Raw genomic sequence first — 16,911 nt, 5'->3', positions numbered from 1 at the left:
GCCTTCTGTATTGACTGAAAAGCTCATTAATAACGAAAGCTGTGACTGCTGAGCTATTTATGTGCCAGCAGCAGAACTGTCTGCTCTAAGTGGATGCCACAGGGAGAAGGATGGCCTTGAATGACTTCTCATCCTTTCTTTGAAACAGAGTTTGGTGAGCTGGGAAGTGAGGCAGTAGAAAAAGAGCTGTTAACAGGAGCTGAAGGATCTCTGAAGAGGAAATCAGCACTCTCGTCATTCAAGCTACCAAGCCTCACGCCAAAGGAGAAAGGTATTGCTACTGCATATAAGTCACCAGTTAGTTTTATCATGAAGTATCACTAGTGAATATGACAGTTTCTAAGGATGGATCTGCAATGACTGTCTTGAGATGACCTGGACCAGCTCAGGCAACGTAAACCAGCCTCTTCTGTTCACATCATAACTATGTCCTTGCTAAAACTGTCTCATCTTGGCATTGCTTGCAAATTGGAGCCGTTCTAGGAAGCCCTTGCAAAGGAATAAAATCTATGTGTAAGCTAGAAAGAGAATAAATGGAGTATCCACGGGTGGGATGGCAGAAGCAGGGACTTGTGAATTCCTACGCTCCAGTCCTGCCTGCCTGTGTAAGGGCCAGACACGCTGCCACAGAGCCATGAAGTGAAAAATGGTGGGACAGCCCCAAACGGCGTGTCAGTCCCAAACGGCGTGTCAGCAAAGCTGAACTTGCTTTTGCCCAGGCAAGTTTCCCCTTGACTCTAGCAGGAGCATTGGCTGAGGCCAGGTTAATGCCCCAGTATTCAGCAGAGCCCAGCCAAGCACTGGGAAGGGCAGGTGTGTGAGGCTGGCAGCTCCTGGGCACTGCGGATTAAAAATCCTGGAGAAAGACAGAAGAAAACCTGAGCTCCCACCTTTCCCATGGAGACAGCAGCAGATTAGATGCTCTATGGGGTTTTTTTCTCCTTCTATATCCACCTTTTATCTCTTCTCTCTTCTTCTGTTGCCTTGATCTGATTCCCTCATCCTTGAAATACCACCATTTGGTTCTGCCCTCACATTTAAGCTAGGCCAGAAGAAAACTCTTGCTGTGACATGCTCTCTCTCTCCTCTGAGCTGTTCTGCTGCCTTAGCTGTACCAGCAGGGCTGGGCAATGCAGATGTTCCCCACGGCCCTTCAAAGACCCATCTGGATTATCATGCATGAGCAGTCACACTGCATCCGTGGAGCTGAACAGGCCTCCTGCACCTGCATGCCAAATGTTGTCAAAGGAATGCCAGAGCATGAACCAGAAATGTTCCTGAACCAATCCAAAATGCTTTCTGATGTCCTGCATACACTTCTTTTCCACATAGCCCACGGGGCCCCTCTGAATTGCTATGTTTCCTCTTCTTTGCAGCACCTTTGTTCGTTGAGGAGCTCATCGATCAGGCTGCTGCCGTCGGGCAGTGCGTGACACTGTCGTGCCGGACGGCGGCTCACTCCTCCCTACACATCGACTGGTTCAGAGGTGACGTTGGCATCCCTCTAAGGGAGTCCCTAACTGCTGGGACAGGGGTGCAGGGAGGGTTTAGACACCTAGGTATAAATTGGCAGGGCACTTATCTCTCCTATGCTCTGTTTTTCAGATGGCATACCTGTCCACAGCAGCAGCAGGATCCTCATCTCAGCTACGCTCAAAAACTTCCAGCTTTTAACCATTCTTTCTGTTAGTGCTGATGATTTCGGCATTTACACCTGTGTGGCCACAAACTCCCTGGGCTCAGCGTCCACCTCCTGCATCATAAGAAAAGCAGGTAAGAGAAGAAGTAGCTGCAGCAGTAGGTGCCACAAGTACTTCTGCCCAAAAGTGTGACCTGTCAGTACCTGTGAGGTGAGATGGCTGCAGATGGGCTCAGAGGATGAATCTCTCCCTTGCCTGCTCTAGTCCACAGCCACAGCCCTTGCTGTCCGGTAGCGTGGCACATTTTGCAGGGTTCATTCCCTCTTCTTCATTCTTTAGTCTCCCTCCTGGAAACAGAGATGCTCCAGTAACCATGTGGTTCAAGAACCAGACTTTAAAATCTTAATACTGAGTTTAAATTGGGCACGGATAAATTTCTGTTCCACTGGGGACAGGGTGTATACATATGTATATAAAAAACATATATATATAAATAAATATATAAAAAATATATCTGTAACTGAGCAATGCTGGCTGTAGACCTATGTATCACTGCAGTGCTACTGCCAACAGTCACTGGGTTTTGTGCCTCCTCTCGACAGAGGTTCCTCCCAGCCCTCCACCCCCTGACATCGTGGAGGTCTACGAGGACGGAGTGCAGGTGGTCTGGAAGCCTGTGGAAACCAACACCCCCATCCATTACACTGTCCAGTGCAAGAGCGAAGGTAAAGTGGAGTGCTGCCCTTAGGCCTGGCAGGGAACATCTCCATTTGTACAATCTCCTCACCAGCTGGATGTTTTATTTTTGTTCAGAAACAGCCTGATTTCAGCTTCCTAGTTTAGAGTTAGGAGTGAAATTCACACAGCCATCATTTAGCCATCTAAAAGTTAGACACTGCACTGGCTAAATCAGCCTGGGATACGCAAGCTCGTACAAAGGCTTTGCTACAGTGTGAACCAAACGAGGTCGCACGGAAGCTGTGACCAAAAAGCAAACAGTTACAGAAGAATATCCGCGGCTGCTGCCAGATACACAGTCCTGAGTAATCCTCATAACCTACAGTTCTGACAAGATTATACGCTAATAATGCCCAGCAATAACGATCAGCAGACAATATCAGCCCATACCCAGGCTTTCTGTACAGTCCGTGGAGAAAGATGGTCTATCAAAAAGGCAATTCAGCCTATGCTAAACAGCCACACTTTCTTTTTCCATTGATCGTGCAGGAATCTTAGGGCGAACAGCCAGGGAAGATGACAAAAGTTTGGCAAAACTGCATCATCCCTTTGATGTTCTCTTCCACGGCTTGGTCCAGAGCCTGACGAAGTCAGTGAATGTTTTCTTGTTTAATTCCATCAACTTTGAATCAAATCCCCAAGCCTGTTCCGTCTCTCTTGGGACTGCTTTTGCTGTTTTTGTTAGGAATGCTGTGCCTGATAGTCATTTCTACTGCAGTCACACATACACAGCCCTTTGGATTCAACTCCTCCATGTTCCTTCTTTTAATTCTCCAAGCATACATGCGCTCCTTTCTGGATTACCATGAGCCTGTGCAGCAGCTTTCTGCCTTTTCACTCTGCAGCTGGTGTCAGTCACCTTTCCTCCAACACAGCTTTATTGTTATTCCTTTTAAAACAACTGTAGGCGAGACTTTGTGGAGGAAACAAATGCAAGTTGTTCCAATTAGGGAGGAAAACAGGAAACAGCATCTACAATCTTCCATTGCATTCTGTCTATTTGGCAGGAACACGCAAAGTCCTGCTTTTCTGGACACAGGAGGATTAAGATAATCAGAAAAAAATTCCTTGTTTTATCCATTATTTGACAGTAGGCTTTTTGCATGCTGCTTCTGCCAACACTTTTCTGTTTCTAAGCTGTATCTGCTCCTTCTTACACATACACATACCCTAACTCAACCAGGACCCTGCAAACCTGTTGATACTTTTGGTTTGGGTGGCAAATTATTGCTTGGCCTATGATTTGAGGCTCTCTACCAGTGTTTATTTGAATGAAAGGATGGGTTTAATCTCAGGCACTCTCAGGGAGCTGAGTTCAGCCTTGAGCATGGCAGCAATGGCAAAGCATGGGACACAGCATCATGTGAAACAAATGATCATTAAATTATTGCAGGTGATTTTCTACTTTGCACCTTAGTCCCATGAATAATGAGTCCAGAACATATCTACAATTTCAGTTCCCTGAGATCACCTGAGTTTCATAAAAGCTGAGGAAACCTGCACAAATTTCAAACACTGGTTTTGCTAGAAGGGTGTTAATGGGCCAAAGGGGGTGATTTTGCTAGGCTTTTGTTTGGACTTCTTGATGTATATTTGCCTTAGAGATTGGTAGCATGAATTAGATAAACAGAAACTATACAGGAAAGTTTCACCATTCCTCTAAATCAATATTGCCACACCTTGGACTGATTAGATATAAACCAGCTGATTTCAGAGAACATGAGTTCGGCATGTACAGTGAGCAGGACCGTGCACAAAAGTTGGCCATAGCAAGTCAGTTTTTCCTTCACTCTGTGAGATTCCACTGTTTCTCCATATTCCCAGGACACAAGTAAAGCGGATGAAAAAAAAAAAAAAAAACAACCCCACAACAAAACCCCCAAAGTAAAAATAAACAAACAGTGTGACCATCTTAAATGAGTCCTAATCTCTTTTCTGTCTTTCCTTGGTTAAGATGGGGAGTGGACGACTCTTGCTTCTGACCTTGCTGACTGTTGCTACTATGCCAAAAATCTCTCCAAGGGGTTTACCTACTGCTTCAGGATAGCCTGCACCAGTAAAGCAGGAATGGGCCCTTACAGTGACCCATCCGCCAAAGTGAGAATCACTGGGAAGGATCAAATGGGTAAGATCAAATGCCATGAAAGCGTTGTGGTTTTCCTCCATCAAAAAAATTGCATCCTTTTGGATGCGGGTCGAGAAGTCAAGAGCAAGTGAATCAAGACCAATTCCACTTGGCTCAGGGTGGTTTAGGGCTTGCTCCTCTTTGGCTTTCTTATTTATAAACCATATGTAAATATATATTAAAAAATAATAAAATCAGGAAACTGTAGGTTACCCACTGAAGACACACTCAGTTTTTTATATGAGACCGTCAGGAAACAGGTCTGGGACAAGGAATGTGCTACTGGAGGCATTGATCTATTGGTCTAGACCTGCCACTGGTGAAAGCCCTGGACCTGCTCTTTCTTATGGACTCAGTCCTAAATCCAATAGTTAATGTATGTGTTCCAGTGTTTGCTACTGGGAATTATCACCCTACTACGGTGTGTTCGTCAGCTGCATTTTGCCTCTGAAGTAAAGAAAGCTCAATTTACTATTTTTTTCACCTGTTTGAATACTTTGTACTATTCACATGTTTTTGAAATTAAGAAATCCGTAACCTCACAGCAAAGAGATCCATGTAGCAAAGGAGGTATCCTTTCTGCCAATAAGTAGAAGGATGGTGTAAATGGAATTTCCTCCCAGTGAGAAGAATAATTCTGTAAAAATCAGTTCACAGAGGTATTTTAAACTCACCCTAAATCTGCTTTCCCTTGGCCCAGGATTCATTGACATATCTCAATATGCCCAGCATTTCCAAGCAGATGCTTTAATGTGTCAAGTGATGCTTTAACATTTCAGGGAGCACTCGGACACAATCACATGCCAGAAGCAGAGCAACAAGTTTCAGCTGCTGCCCTGAAATATCCAACTAAAAGAAGTTTCTAATTCTTTGTCAGTGCCTTGCCATACCCTGATGACTTGTTATGCGAGAGGATGAGAACCAGCAGCTGAGATGTTTGATATCATAGCACACGACATACAATCTATTTCGTATAGTCTGGAGGGGTCACACCAGGGAATTACTGGGTGGACAGTCCAGAATCTGTTGCATTCAAAGAGCATTGGATGTCACAGCTGGGAGACAACCTGCGGACTTCTCCAGAGAAAGCTCTGCTGTCACCTTTGTCCTTGTTCATAGATAGCACAGGGTAGCTCAGAGAGGCTCCAGCTCCCAGACAGAGCTGTTTTCTCATGTAATCCCTGTCGCTTTTTCTCTGCAGAGCTTCGTGCTGCAACGCAGAACTTCCCCTCAGCTGCTACTGAAGAAGAGAGCGAACTAATCGCACCATCTGAGCCTTTCCCAACCTACCAGACCTACGCTTTCCAGACAGAGATCAAAAGGTAATGAGCCAACTGAGCACTCAACCAGCCAGAGGGAAATGTGGCTGTGGCTGGAGTTCCGAAAAGTCACTTTGATAAATGCACTGCTCACCTAGTGTCATGGCGCTGTGTCGAAAACACCTCCACAGCAATACACAGAAACCTGAGAGCATTGGCTGAGCAATCTTCACCTTGGTTTGGTAGGATTCAGGTGCGGATTTTCTGGGAGAGCAAAAGGGTCTGTGCTGGGCACCAGGACAGCCCCTTAGTATATTGTGAAGTGAGCCGAGGGCTCACAAAGGCTCCTCTCCTTACTGCATCAACCTTCTCAGCTACCAGCTTCAGACATGGGGTTGGGATTCAACTTGCTCTGCCTAGAAGATGGGGTAGTTCTCTTGTTCCAGAGAGGATGAGCCACCTTCTCTCTCTCCAAAGGTGTTAAGCTCTCACTCCTGCAATTTAAAGTGATTATACAATTTGGAGACACAGGAGGATGTGCAAACTGTGACAACAGATGCAATAACTCCACATTGGGTATGGATGAAAAACACAGCATGGGATCCTGGAGGTTTTAAAGAAGAGAAGCTCCTGGATCTTCCAGGAGTAGCAGAGAAGCTTAACTTGCCTTTGTGTTCCTTTGTACCAGGGGGCGTTTCAGCATCGTTCGACAGTGCAGGGAAAAAGTAAGCGGCAAGACTTTAGCTGCTAAAATTATCCCTTACTGGCAAGAGGACAAGCAGGCCGTGCTCCTGGAGTACCAAGTCCTGAGAAAGCTTCATCACACAAACATAGCTCAGCTGAAGGGAGCCTACGTCAGCCCACGGCACTTAGTGTTGATCCAGGAGATGTGCGTGGGACCAGAGCTGCTCCACTCCTTGGCGTTACGGTAATAACAAAGGGAGGGAAAGGTTTTCCAGTGAGGGCTGGTGTGAGGAGTAAAACACCTATTGCGTTCCTCTGACAGACTCGATCTCCTCTCTCCATCTGCTCCGGTGTGCTGTCATTGCACACGGGACTTGTGATGCCCTGCAACTCCTTGTGACATAAAAAAAAAATTACTTAAGTTCCCTACGAGGTCGGGGGAGGGGACAATTCAGGGCCACACAGTTGAAGTGTTGAAAGCAGTTTACAGTAGCCGATATGAAACCTCATCTCCCATAACATGGCGATTACTGTGGCTCAGGAAGCCTCATTTCTCCTCCACGTTGTTTCTCACGACGACAGAAAATGGATCTGCTGACACCCTCTGGTTAAAGGAGAGGGAATGTTGGGCATCAAATCTGCATTTTGATTTCTGCACAACGGTTTTCTCTGACATGCAGCTCTGCAACCTCCTGAACCTCTTGCATCTGTAAACCTGATTCACAGTATGGACCGGCCTCTCCATATACAATAGATTCACTAAATTTTAATAGAGTTGTTTCTTCTTGACTGACAAGAGTCCCATGAGATTAGATCTCCAGGGGAGGAGGATAGTTGGTATAGAAGGGCGCTCTTGGGCACGCAGACAGGACACCTCTGATTCCTATTCCCTTTCTTCTACCAGGACATCATACTCAGAAGTGGAGGTCCGAGATTACCTGTGGCAGATCCTCAGTGCCATTGAGTATCTCCACGCACACAGCATCCTGCACTTGGATCTCAGGTCTGAAAACATGATCATCACCGAGCCCAACCTGCTGAAACTCCTGGATTTTGGCAATGCACAGTTCTACACAGAAGATAAAATTATCACCATGGACAAGTGCACGGACTATGTTGAAACCATGGGTGAGTACAGAGTTCAGTCACAGCAACCTCAGCCTTGTACGCAATCTGTGGTAAACAGAAAGACAGATAGAGCCATTGGTCAAGGCAGCAGTTGGCCCCAGCAAGCAAAGCCTCCCAGGTGCTGCCCTCCAGTAACAGCATGAGTTTGCAGGAGAAGCTACTGGTGACAGCCGTCCCACTTGCAGACCATAGAGGACAGAGACAGAGGTCATGACCAACACCGCTCTGGCTGGCATCCACATGTCCGGAGCTCAGGGTATAGTATTACTGATATTTGGCCTGATGTCCTCAAGATTTCATTGCAGTCATTACCCACGAGGGTGTTCAACCTCAACCAGCTCCCTGTACTAGAAGCTTTTTTCTTCTTCACTCTCGGGAAGGTAGCAAAGCATAAAAGTACCCACTGCTTTTCTGCTGGTCTCAGTGTATTGGAGGGGAGCTTGGCTCACACCAGTTTGCTTTTCTAGCTCCAGAACTGCTGACAGAGCAAGGAGCCCTCCCACAGACTGATGTCTGGTCCGTTGGAATCACAGCCTTCATCATGTAAGTCAATCCTTCCCCGCCTTACGAGCAGCTTTAAAAGTGCCATTTCAGAGTCATCAACCAGGGGAGATGCATTGACTCAGAGTTAACCTCCGTTGTGCCCCCTCTCCTTGGCAATGGTGCAGAAGGCTGTGTGATGGAGGGTATGGAGTTGGCTGTACCATGCAAGGATGCCCCATCCCAGTGACATCTCCAAGCAGAGCAAGGCTGGTTTACAACACTGAGTGCTGAAAAGCCCCAACTTTAACAAGAAAATTCAAATTACGCCAAGTGAAAAAGCAGCCGAAGTCACGAAGCCCACAGAGGAACCGTGGCCTTTGGGATTTTATTTTTCCCGTGTGATGTTTCTGTGCATCTGACCCTCCTCTCACTGCTGGGTGGGAATTCCTGGGAGAAGGAGCATCCTGAGCGATGCCTTTCATGTTGATCAACTCTCTTCTTTTGGAGCAGGTTGAGTGCCAACTACCCTGTCAGCTCTGACGTAGCCTGCGAGTTCCTGAGAATGACCAGGAAGGGTAAAGTGAAGCTCACGCGGTGCTACGCGGGTCTCTCCGGGGGAGCAGTGTCCTTTCTCCAGAGCACGCTGTGTGCAAACCCCTGGTGAGATGGCGTCTGCTCTCCCAACAGCACAGTTGGTGCAGATCCTGGCCCCTTCTTTCTCTCCATTTGCAAAGAGCTTCCTCACCCAGCACGGGTCCCAAACTGACCTTCTCACCTTTTTCTCTTCTAGGGGAAGGCCATCAGCCTCCGAGTGCCTTCAGAGCCCGTGGCTCCAGGAGACAGGTTTGGACAACAGGCAGCAAGCACTGGTTACCTTCCCCACCACCAAACTGAGGAATTTCCTCACCGAACGGGAAAAGAAAAGGGGCCTGCTGTGCTCCAAGTACGGCCTCATGATTGCACAGTGATGTGGATGCTGCGACAGACATAAATTGTCTCCCTCTCCCCTTCTGCACTTAGTGTTTGGTACCAAAGAGTCCTGCCAAGTTGCTGCACATCAGCTGAGCCGGGGTAACTGCTCTCTGTGAATGTGATTGAGCATAACTGAGCAAATTAATCCACACGCGTGCATTGCCACGAGGTAAGAATAATGGAAACGTAAACTGTTAACATGGCTCAGCTGACCGACGGTAACTTGACAGTCAGTGTGTCACTTGGCTGCCTTCTCCCTGGAATAACCAGGAAAGATTTCTGAATGGGATGAGCTACCAGCCCCAAGCAGCTTTGCAAATCCTTCCCTGAGGCCAGAAAGACTCCATGCGTGCAAACGCTGGGCACTGACTTCTGCCGCTGGCCCCAGGATGTGATAACTAGACGTGCTTTCAGATATTACTGCGCTGCTCAGTCCCACAGTGACCACCGCAGCAAGGTCTGAGTGACGGGTGGGTTTCTCACCTGCTTCCAATCCAAAAGAATTCAATGACCAGTTACGAAGGGAAAAATCGGGAAGAGTGAAGCATTTCCTGGGGGCTAATATTAGACAGCGATGTGTCTTCAGGCTTTGGACGTAGAGGTCCAACTAGATAAAGCCCTGAGCTGATAACTGACCTCGCTTTGAGCAGAAGGTTGGCCTAGAGACATCCTGAGCTCCCTCCCAACCTGACTTGTCCTGTGATCCTACATCTTTGCCAAGTGCCAGACACAAGGCTGGAGCGGTGGGACTCTGCTAGCGTCCATCAGCAGCCAGGCTCAGCGTGTCGCTTACCTGGCCAAGTTCTCCACCATCCCATGGGCCTGACCTCAGATTAAGCACGGGGCTAGAGAAGGGCTCTTCTAGCTGTAGAACAAGAGGCTGCAAGGGAAGGAGGTGTGTGTTACATGTGAGACAGTGGTACCACAGGGGAGATTTTAATCAGGGCTTTTCATACTCTGTGAGGAAACTCTTTCCAGCCCAAGTCACAAGAAACAAGCAGAGACGGTGTCCATGGAAGCAGCCTTGCAGCTTGACTCTGTGGCACAAGGTGTGTACGGGGAGAGTAACAGCAATGGCTTTTCCCAGTGACCGAGACATTGCTTATCCTACTCCCGCAAGAGTCCACAGCTTGCTTAGCTTTGAGAAGAGTTACTGTTCTCCTCGGGGCCCAAGTTGACCCTCCGTACGCCACTCCCCTTGGGCAGCCTGGCTCCTGCTCTCTTAGAGCCCAGCCCACTACTCAGTGAGCTGTGTGGCTCCATGGAGGGACATCAGCTCTCCAGGGGCACCTGCAGAGCTGACCAAGCTCCTCAAATGTTTTTCAAGGTTTGAAAACACCACAAAACTTGGGTTTTGGGGCGTGTATTCAAAGTGTCCCATTCGACCTAGATGATGGAGTTACCCATCACATAGGCTCTTACAGTAATCCCTCACCTGTCTGACTGTATCTGCATTGTCTTTAAAACACGTTAAAGAACAAACATACAGAAACAACTCTTGAAGAAACTAAGCTGGGATGTGGAGTATGGGCGTCCCTGGGAAAGATGGCACATGGAGCATTTAGTTGTACGGCCTTCCCCACCGGTGGGACTAAAGCAGGCTTGTGCAGAAAGCCTTTTCTGAGCACACCCAGGCTGCCAGGCGGTGGTGTGAGTGGTTCCTTGCAGCCTTGCTTTGCTCCCCACCGAAAACACTCCCCGACTCTGCCTGGCTTCACCGCGTTTGTATCGGTGCATCCTGCCTGCCACAGGGTATTTCTGCATATGCTGTGACTTGTGGGAATTACTTGGCCACCAGACAGCAAAGGCAGCAAACGCCACAGTGACCATGACCTCCTTGCACATAGATGTTGCACCACGAAGAGGCTTTGCCGCTTTGAAGCCAGGCTGCCCTTCCCTGAGGAGTGCACAGGTACATCTACTGGATGTGGCAGCGGCGTCACTGGCAAATGCTGTGTGGTTTCATTCTCTCAAAAAATCCTGAACTTTCACGTTCCTCTTTCCTCTTCAAAATCTGCTCTCCTTTGCAATGAATGGCATTAGCTGCACCATCACTTTGTACTTAAAACCTCAGCGTTCCTTTGAGCTTCTCTGAAGTGAACGATGGAGCTATTGATGCCGCTGAGCTTCTTCAATTTTCCTTGCAAGCGGCGGTAAGCAGGCGCTTCTCAGAGCCGTATCTGGGCTGTGTTGAGAGGAACAAGAACGGGAAAACAGTTCCTAATGCATTACAGTTTAATACTAGAAGTGATGCTGTTTAACGGGGGGTGGGCTTTTCCAACAGGTTTAACCCATGTTTTTCCAAACCTGAAGCGTGCAGCATCATGACTCCTTCCCTTGCAGAGCAGGAATTGTACCTGAGAGCAGAGCAGCTTTAACTGTGCTGTGGAGAGCAGACACTGACTCAATAGATTGCAAAACTTGGAACGCCAAAGCAATATTGTCTTCACGACGCACTACAGAAGAGAAAACCAAGGGTCCAGGGCCAGACTCCATGCTCAGTTCTCTTGGGGGGCAGAGGAGTCACACGAGACAGGCACTGCCATGAGGTCTTCCCCCAATAAACTTTTCAAGACCCTGGATTCCTTCAAATTTAACTTTTATAAATCCAATAAGGTTTCTATTGGCACACGCTCGTTCTTTACTCTTGCTGGTACACTTTGGGATGGAAAGCTCAGTGCTAGGGGACAACCCACCTAAGTATAAAACTTAATTGCAGATTAACTCATTTGGAGCTTTCACACTCTTCCGTATATGACTCAAATGAAGTGATTTTTATTGGTTTTTTGCTTCTCACAACTGCATGCATTTGAGCATGTCTGAAGTCTTTTATAGACTCAATACCGTTTGGTTAAATAAACCATTCTGACAAGGAAGTAAAGCCAGATTTTTCTGCTGAACCATTATCATTGTCCTTATTTTTATATTCCTTTCCCAAGCCCAGTCCATGTTTGTGCAGCACCTGCCCCTCATGCCTCAACTCTGACCTGGGGTCCCTACAAGTGATAACAACATATAAACACTGTTCTTTAGCAGTAAACGACCTTCACGCAAACCATCCACACAAAAAAAATCCCCCTGGAGCGAGGACATCACTTGGCCAGCATGTCACTATGGCTCTGACCTGCCCAGCTATCCCAAGGTATTCCTGGGCATGGTTTGAAGCTTGCAAAGATCAAACCTTTGGCTAGAATGTAGGAAGAGCTCCAGCTTAAATCGTGGTAGCAGAGCAAAGAAATGAACCCACAGGTGACAAAAAAGAGGTGAGAGCCATAGAGGGAACATGGAAGCCATGAAAAGGTGCTGGAGTTGTTAATGGGAATATTAACTGTCACAGTCAAGCCTTGTGCAGTTACAGGTAGTTTTTTGTTTTCCACAGCTGCTTGATAGCTTCTGCCTGAATTTCTACCACCACAAGGTCTGGGTTAATGCTCAGTATGGCAATAGGGGATAGTTTGCCCTCGACACACAGTTGCAACATAACCCTGTCCTTTGCAGAACAAAGCAGAATCCAGCTTTGAGGTTTGGAGACATGCGAAAATGTTTGTCTCATTCCTCTGTCATACATAATCTTCAAAGTCCAAGGTTAGTACCAGCATTAAAATCAATCTACTGTCCTCTGCACAAGTAAGGCTGTGATTTAACTTCTGTAAGGACTGATGTTGTCAGAGCCGTAATTATGGAAGGGAAAAAAAGCAAAGCAGAGCTTGTAGAGCAAAGTTTTATCCTGCATTGGACCCAGTGGATAAACCAGAGGCATTTGGGGACTCAAAGTCGCAGTGGCCATAGCCTGGAAGGGATTGAGGTTGTTTTCTCCTGCCCCACTCAGTGGTTTTCTAGCTGCTTCCTATCACATCAGCCCGCTCCTTATTGCATCCTTGGGCCTTTGCAGAGGATGGGGTCTAAATTTGGAGGAGGGTGTCGGCATCACCAGCCCACGGGGCTCAAGGAGAGGGCGGAGGACCATCGAGACACTAGGAGCTCAGCCCCCACCAAGGCTCAGGCACTGCCCCCCAGCCAGCCAGCCCCTCACGGATGGGCAGACCCGTTCCCAGCCAGCAGGCAGAGTCCACCATTTCTGGGCTGGTGCCATGATTTGGGTTAAAGCAGGGAGCTGGTTTGGTGCTGGGGGGGGGATGCTGGCTCAGCTGTACATACCCACGCTGCAGCAGTGTTACAGTCGGTGGGATGAATGAAGACACACACAGAGACAGCTTTTTTAACCCCAGAAACCGTACATAAGACGCAGGGCTTGAATGCACAAGCTTCTGCAGCCCTGGAAAGGCAGGTGACCACATGCATTCCTAATCCCCACAGGCACATGATAACTGTAGGTTATCAGTGACGTTTGCAACCCCCTTCTCCTCCCACTGCTGTGGTAAATGTGACTGGCAAGATCTGTCCTTTTCTTACACATGAAATGGGAAGGAGCTGTTGGTATCGCTCAGCACGTCCCACCTCTGCTTCCTTTGGGGGCCTCCTCAGATAGAACAAGACCATTTGAAACCGCCGAGGAAATCCTTACTTCTCTGGAGAGGATGTTTGCTGTTCTCTGACCTTTCAGGGGTTCACCACAAGCCAAGGATACCTCATGTGGAAAATGAACGTGTCGGTAAGGAGCTGGTAACAAAATAATGCAGTCCCAACGCTGCCGTGCAGCCAGGCTCACGCCCTGGCTCCCAGGCCGCTCCACCTATTTGCCAGCTCATCTTTGCTTGCACACCCACTCACACACTAGTAACAGCTGCCAGCACCACAGACACATGGGCTTGAATTTAAGGAAAGGGATTTAATAAGACAATAGGACACACTGTGCTGATCAGGTGCAGTGTGGGACCAGACAAGTGTATGAATCAGCCCCTATTCACACACAACCAGCCCTTTTTATCCCCTCATGTTCCCCAAATCACCTAAATCCCCCGTTTTCCCCACCTTTGGTTCCTCCTCTAAACATCCCACCGTAAGCCCTGTGCAATCCCAAAATTCTCTTCCCCTGTATACCATCAGATGTCCTCCTTCCCTTGACAGCGATCCCCCTTAGTCTGGACGGTGACCCGGAGAGCTGCTCCCAGTGACACATGGGGCTGGTGGCTGTGCTGGGACAGTCCTGGTAGGGGCCTGGACAAAACATTTACTTGTTGGAAGTCCTTAATTTGGGTTCCCACCTGCCAACATGCCCCTGTGCTCTTCTGGACTTGTGCAGATGGGCTTTTGATGGGCTGATGGCCCCTGTGATGGGGCTAAGAGCAGCCTGGCAGGGTACTAGTCTCCCTATTATCCTTTGTGGGTGTGCAGATGAGCTTTTATCACAAAACTCAATACCACAATAACCAGAGGCACAGAGCATCAACAGAAGTGAAGGAGGCCAAGAGAAAAGCCATGATAACCGTTAAATAAACAAGATCATGTCACTGTTGGTGCCACATGGATCTGATAACCATGGGATCATGCACTTTATTCCACAGATAACACCAGAACAAACAAGGACTTCCCAAATTAAAAGCGTAGCCGGTATCTGAACCGAATGTCACGAACAGGCTGCATCGTCCCGAATCCCCAGCGGCTGATGTCTATGGCTGGGATCTCCTCTTCTCTGTTGACCAGCTCCAGGTCATAGTAACTCAACATCAAGAACACAAACAGTTTCATTTCAGCGACAGCGAAGAACCGCCCAGGGCAGATGGATACACCTGCCCCCCAAGGCATGTTGAAGTATTTCAGCCTCTTCCCATCTTTGTAGAACTCTTTCTTGGTGCCATCTGGGTTTACGAAGCGGTCGTACTTGAATTTGTGAGGCTCGGGGTGAATTTCTGGGTTCATCTGCACAGAGACATGCGGGAACAGGGCCACCCTGTCTCCTTTGCGGAGAGTGTACTCTCTCCCGCTGCTCATCTTAAGGCTGGTGGCCTGGAGGACAGCTCTGACCAGTATCGGGGCTGCAACCAGCCTCAGGGTCTCCTCCAGAGCACTGTCCAGAAGAGAGGTCTGGTTTAACATGTCCCTAGTGATGTTAATTGGTGGGCTCCCTGGCTTTGCTTCCTGGCCGTGCTCCCTTGAGACTTTATCTATCTCATCCTTCACAGCCTTCATTGCTTCTGGATGTTTCATTAGATACAAGAGGAGCCAGAAGGCAGTTGGGCCCGTATTGCCTTGGGATGCCCAGAGGAGCATGAACATGAAACGATCCCGCATGTACTCCGGGACATCGCTTTCTGCCAGAAGCCGGTCATGCTCACTTATCCACCCACTGATATTGTCCTTCTGCCAGCTCTTCTTCACGGACAGCATGCTCCAGAAGAGCCTCTTCAGCCGTTCAGCTTCTCTTTTGTCTTTGGGAGGCAACACAGCATAGGCCAGGCGAGGGAAGAGGCGGTCATACTTCCGAAACTCATGGAACAGCTGGTTGGAGTGTATGCGATCTTGCTCATCAGCTTTCTCCTTGTCTTCTGCCCCTTGGTGTGGCTCGGTGCCATACAGAGCCAGGTACCCGGCTCTGAAGACAATGTTGTAGCAGTAGTGGAAGAGGCTATCCTCTTTCCACACTTCCCTCTCCTCTCCTGAGTTGAGATTGAACAGCATCAGCTTCTGAAAGTTCTTCATGGTGGCTTCTGTCATGACAGTGAGCCCTTCTCCCATCAGATGCTTCATGCTCAGTGCATGAACTATGCCATGGCTGGCTTTGCTGGCCTTGTAACCAAAAACCTGCAGGACCAGTTTAGATGCAAAACTTTCAAAGTCTAGTTTAGATCGTGATTCCTTCACGATGGCTCCAAAGCAGAAGGGGTCCATCACGAATGTGAAGTAATAGCCTCCGATCAGCACCGTGAAAATATCCCCATGTTTTCTCTGCATCCTTTTTAGAAACTCTGAACTGTCCTTTCTGAAATCCAGCACATAACCCAGCCAGGGAATGGTACCTTTGTCCAGAGGCGGCTCATCAGGTCTCCGTCTCCGAAACACGCCCAGGAGGTAGAGCCCACCAAGCAGCGACGCTATCAAGGTAGAGAGGAGAATCACCCAGATCGCCATGAGAGCTCTGCGCCCATCCAGGAGCTTGGACTAGAGCTGGGTTGGGGCAGGAACATGCTTTTTATTCCCATCCAGCGGCTGACATGCGAACGCGCAGATGACGACCTCTGTCCCCATTGGCAGCGAGTGTTTGCCTTTCCCCTGTGGAGCGCTCCAGTGCGTACTTCTCCCTCGAGGAACAGAGATTTTTAAGGTGGAAGGTACATTGTAATCAAGTTGGAGTTACCGGGCTGCTGCGTAAGGCAGAGAGGTTTTGGCATGTGCTTTGCAGGAGCTTCAGCAAATTCTCTTTTCTAGGCTGCACAGAGCCCAGTTTTTGAAAAAGGGGGTTCAGAGGATTTCACTCAGTGGTTTCTGCCTTTAAAACCAGGCTACGGACATGAGCTGCAGGCTGAAAAAATGAGAGGAAGAGTGGATGTTGGAAATGCTACTGGAAATGAGCTCGGGACCGAGGGAAGGGGGTTACTGCCGAGCTAATTTGGTCTCAAAAGCTAAGAGAAGGAAAGGTCTCTAACATGTCAATGTACTCCAACGCACAGCGCCCCGTAAGTGCTTTCCCAACGGACGGTCCAAGCACGGCTAACCCGCACGAGGGCAAAGCAAGGCAGGTCTGCTTCCCCGGCAAGCGATGAGGGCTTGAATCGGTTGCATTCCCTTTGCACCCGATGAGTCTGGAGTCTGGTACCAGACGGACCACCGCACTTTCTCCCATGCCGATGCATCCACGCCCGGTGCTCGGCAGCTGCAAAGCGGTCGTGTCCCCTCCAGCCAGCGGAGCACCCCCGACCCTCTGCCTTCCCGCTCCCACCCCTGCACCTGGCAGTTTTATCCATTTTCCTTTCTGTTTCTCGAT

General features: G+C 48.6%; 2 protein-coding genes across 2 annotated transcripts in view; one reads left to right on the top strand and one right to left on the bottom strand.

Moving 5' to 3' along the window:
- Positions 1–9,025, top strand: part of OBSCN (obscurin, cytoskeletal calmodulin and titin-interacting RhoGEF) — a 179,267-nt gene extending 170,242 nt beyond the window's left edge. Inside the window, exons 108-118 of the mRNA XM_086467362.1 lie at positions 149–271; positions 1,377–1,487; positions 1,606–1,773; positions 2,243–2,365; positions 4,333–4,503; positions 5,738–5,825; positions 6,451–6,690; positions 7,351–7,574; positions 8,042–8,117; positions 8,568–8,717; positions 8,848–9,025. Coding sequence (XP_086323488.1) covers positions 149–271; positions 1,377–1,487; positions 1,606–1,773; positions 2,243–2,365; positions 4,333–4,503; positions 5,738–5,825; positions 6,451–6,690; positions 7,351–7,574; positions 8,042–8,117; positions 8,568–8,717; positions 8,848–9,025 — 1,652 coding nt within the window. The remainder of the gene's footprint in view (positions 1–148; positions 272–1,376; positions 1,488–1,605; positions 1,774–2,242; positions 2,366–4,332; positions 4,504–5,737; positions 5,826–6,450; positions 6,691–7,350; positions 7,575–8,041; positions 8,118–8,567; positions 8,718–8,847) is intronic.
- A 5,500-nt stretch (positions 9,026–14,525) lies between these two features.
- Positions 14,526–16,058, bottom strand: CYP8B1 (cytochrome P450 family 8 subfamily B member 1). The gene has a single exon (XM_009959025.2). The coding sequence runs from the start codon at positions 16,056–16,058 to the stop codon at positions 14,526–14,528; it is 1,533 nt and encodes a 510-aa protein (XP_009957327.2).
- Positions 16,059–16,911: the final 853 nt, after the last annotated feature.

Source organism: Leptosomus discolor, chromosome 6 (assembly GCF_034619465.1).
Source record: "Leptosomus discolor isolate bLepDis1 chromosome 6, bLepDis1.hap2, whole genome shotgun sequence".
NCBI lineage: Eukaryota > Metazoa > Chordata > Aves > Leptosomiformes > Leptosomidae > Leptosomus > Leptosomus discolor.
The sequence above is the reverse complement of the archived record's forward strand: the minus strand, read 5'-3'. Positions and strand labels throughout refer to the sequence as shown.